The following is a 3,071-nucleotide window of genomic DNA, read 5'->3' on the forward strand; positions in this document are numbered from 1 at the left end:
GGGGGGGGGGGGGGGGGGGGGGGGGGGGGCATAGCCATGTGCAGGTGCTGGGCGGGGCCCGGGAAGTACATTAGAGCAGCCGATGGTTTCCAAGAACTCGTCTCCTGGCGGCCCGAGGAGCGTCGACCAGAGCTGGACCATCTCGATGGCTGGGGCGCAAGATGGCCGGTGAGCGTTGCAGCATCGCAGACATTGCACGAGTACCCCGCCTCTCCTCTGCCTCCCCCCTCTCTTCCTCTCCTCGCCTCTTCCCCTCCCCCCACGACGCGCGTGCCATCTGGGGGCAGGCCCAGGGTAGGGGCGTTGCCAGACGCACGATTGCCTCCGGGGAAGAGCACCTGCCGAATGATCATCTCGGCGATGATGCACCCGGCACTCCAGACGTCGGCTGGCGGGGAGGCGTGTGGCAGGGGGTAAGTGCGGGGGCGGAGCCGGCAAGGCGACATGCGCATCGCGCGGAGCGGCGCTTGGCGAACCTGCTTGGCAGTAGTGAGGATAGTGGAAGAGAATCTCCGGTGCCCGGTAGTACCGGGTTGTCACGTATTCCGTCATGAGAAGGGGGTTTTGCGAATCGGGGAAAAGCACCTCCCGCGAGGAGCTCAGATCCCCCGGGTCCAGGGTGTTGGGGTTGAAGCGGGCCAGGCCGAAGTCGATGATCTGGCGAGTCCCGGGGGGCGCGTGGGTGAGAGGCGGCATGCGAGCAGCCAACATCGCGGCCGGAGGGGCGAGGGGCGAGCGGCAGGGGCAGGGGCGCACTTTCAGATCGCACTGCTCGTTGATCATGATGTTCGAGGGCTTAAGGTCCCGGTGTACAATGCCAGCCGAGTGCATATACTGTTCTCGGGTGCGAGGCGAAGGGGGAGGGGGGGGGGGGGGCAGAGAACCGGGCACGTGGTAGAGGGAGGCGCCGAGTGAGTGCCCCAGGCGCACATCGGGGCAGGGTGCTGGCGTGCTGGCGTGCGCTCGTACCTTCAGCCCGCGGAGGAGCTGATACGCGAAGTATCGGATGTGCGTGGTCGTCAGTGATCGGGCCTCCAATACCTGGGAGAGGTCGGCGCTCATGAGCTCCTGGACCAGGTATCTGGGAGGGGGGGGGGGGGGGGTCGACGAAGCGTCAGCAAGCAGCAATCATATGGGGAACCGGCGCGGGAGCAGGAGGCCCTGGCGCAGCCACCGAGGACCGAGCGCACATGTTATCCTGCGGATCGATGAAGCTTCCCAAGAGGGCCACGATCTGGATGGCGCGACACAGGGCGGGGGCGGGGGCGGGGGAGGGTAAGCCACAGGGGATGTGCGCCGAAGGTGGTCGGCTGCCGCCGGGACGAGGCGGTGCCAGATGGCAAGCATCATGGCGGGGCGCACATTCTCATGCTGCATATACTTCATGATGGTCAGCTCGCGGTACAGCTGTCGGAGGTACTTGCGCTGGTTGTCTTCAAAGGCCTCTGGCGTGACCTCCGGAGAGATCTCCTCAATGAGGGGGTTGTCGCGGTTGAGCATTTTGATGGCCACCCACGAGTGGGAGTCCTTCTCCTGGGCCGAGCTGTCGTGCGCGGGCCCACCCGCCGCAGGATGGAGCGTTAGCGAGGCGCACTATGGCCATAGAAGAAGACGGGCCCACGGACAGGGGGGGGGGGGAGGTGCGTGCACAGAAAGAGCTCGGCGCACCATATGGCCCCACAGACTCCGGACCCGATGAGCTGGGCCGGCTCCAGCCGTTCCGGCAGGGAGAAGACAAACCCTCCGATGTGGTGATCCCGGAAGTTGGTGTATTCCATTGGGGCGCTCGGAGGGGCGGAGATCGCGGGCCAGCTACGGGCAGGGCAGCCGAGTGAGCAGATCGAGCGGGGGAAGGGCGAAGGGGAGGGGCGCCAACTCCAAGAGTGGATGCTCCTCGAGGGGTGCCTGCCGCGGCAGCAGGGGCTTGAGCGCACACGAAGGCGCGGCGCGAGCGGGGAGGTGGGGCGAGGGGAGTCTGAGTATCGAAGGTGGGGAAGGCCAATGGCGCAGGGCCATGGGGCTCCTCTTGCCCATACGGCTCGCCGAAGAGCCAGTCCCCCCCCCCCCCCCCCCCCCCCCCCCCCCCCCGGGCCCCCCCCCCCCGGGGGGGGGGGGGGGGGGGGGGGGGGGAGCGATTACGCCGAGCGCACACAGCCCGCCTCGTGGCGTGGCATGCCGCGGGGGGGGGGCCTAGGGATGGGGAAGAAGAATTGTCACCTCTCTGCGCTCCGCCCACCCCTTCAGGGTGGCCGGTCGAGGAGGCAGGCCCCACACGACAACAGGCGGCCAGGGGGTGGGGGGCGGGACGTGTCCGAGGGCAGGCGCCTGTGCCTTGGCGCTCGGGTTAATTTGGGATCGTGGGCGCATCGCGCGCGAGGAATACCGACGCATTCCTGGCCCATCGAGTTGCCGGGGCCCCGGGGGAGCCGGCCGGCGGCCTGGCCGGGTCACCCCTCCTTTTCCTGCGGCCAACCGGGCACACCGAGGGGGCCGTGTCGGCAGGATGAACTCATGTTTTGACTCACTCAAAACATACATTGTGGGGTAGGGGATGATGCGATATCGTGGTGGTGTGATGACGGGACATGTGATGCATTTGGAGGGGAGGTTTTTCCCTCGGCGCCCGGGGGCCAGTAAGATCGACCCTACACAGGCAGCGAGGGCCGGGGCGGGCGCCTGGGCTGGTGGGGATCGCCACCCCCGCGAATGGATCTCCAGAAGCAGCTCCCGGGGACTGTGCGCCGCGGGCAAGCCTCGGTGGCGAGCAATCCTCCGGACCGGCAAGAAAAGGAATTTAAAAAGAGCCTGAATATTGCCCGGAAAAGGGGGGCAATCCGCGTGCGGTGTGTCTGCGTCCCGGGCCTGCTGTCGAGCATGTTGGATTGCGACTTCTTGGCCGAGGGCCAGGCTGGCGGGGTGTGTGCCCGGTGGTGACTATCCCCCGGCCGGAGGTGCTCTGCGGTCTCCTGGCGGAGAGGGTGGGAGTGGGGGACAACGGACAAGTGCAAATGGGTGTGCTTCTTTGCGACGCCGGACCCTGCCATCGGAGGGCTTTCTCCCCGCCGGCCTTT

General features: G+C 67.4%; 1 protein-coding gene across 1 annotated transcript in view; it reads right to left on the minus strand.

Annotated features, from left to right (window-relative positions):
* H696_01917 (CMGC/MAPK/P38 protein kinase) overlaps positions 1 to 1,778 on the minus strand; it is a gene marked incomplete at both ends in the record, with an annotated part of 2,910 nt that extends 1,132 nt beyond the window's left edge. The window contains 8 exons of the mRNA XM_009495818.1: positions 70 to 149; positions 317 to 388; positions 477 to 657; positions 757 to 834; positions 970 to 1,081; positions 1,191 to 1,234; positions 1,363 to 1,543; positions 1,669 to 1,778. Of these exons, the coding sequence (XP_009494093.1) occupies positions 70 to 149; positions 317 to 388; positions 477 to 657; positions 757 to 834; positions 970 to 1,081; positions 1,191 to 1,234; positions 1,363 to 1,543; positions 1,669 to 1,778 (858 nt within the window). The remainder of the gene's footprint in view (positions 1 to 69; positions 150 to 316; positions 389 to 476; positions 658 to 756; positions 835 to 969; positions 1,082 to 1,190; positions 1,235 to 1,362; positions 1,544 to 1,668) is intronic.
* Between the last annotated feature and the right edge of the window lie 1,293 nt (positions 1,779 to 3,071).

The sequence above is a fragment of the Fonticula alba genome, assembly GCF_000388065.1.
Source record: "Fonticula alba strain ATCC 38817 unplaced genomic scaffold supercont2.3, whole genome shotgun sequence".
In the NCBI taxonomy this organism is placed as follows: domain Eukaryota; order Rotosphaerida; family Fonticulaceae; genus Fonticula; species Fonticula alba.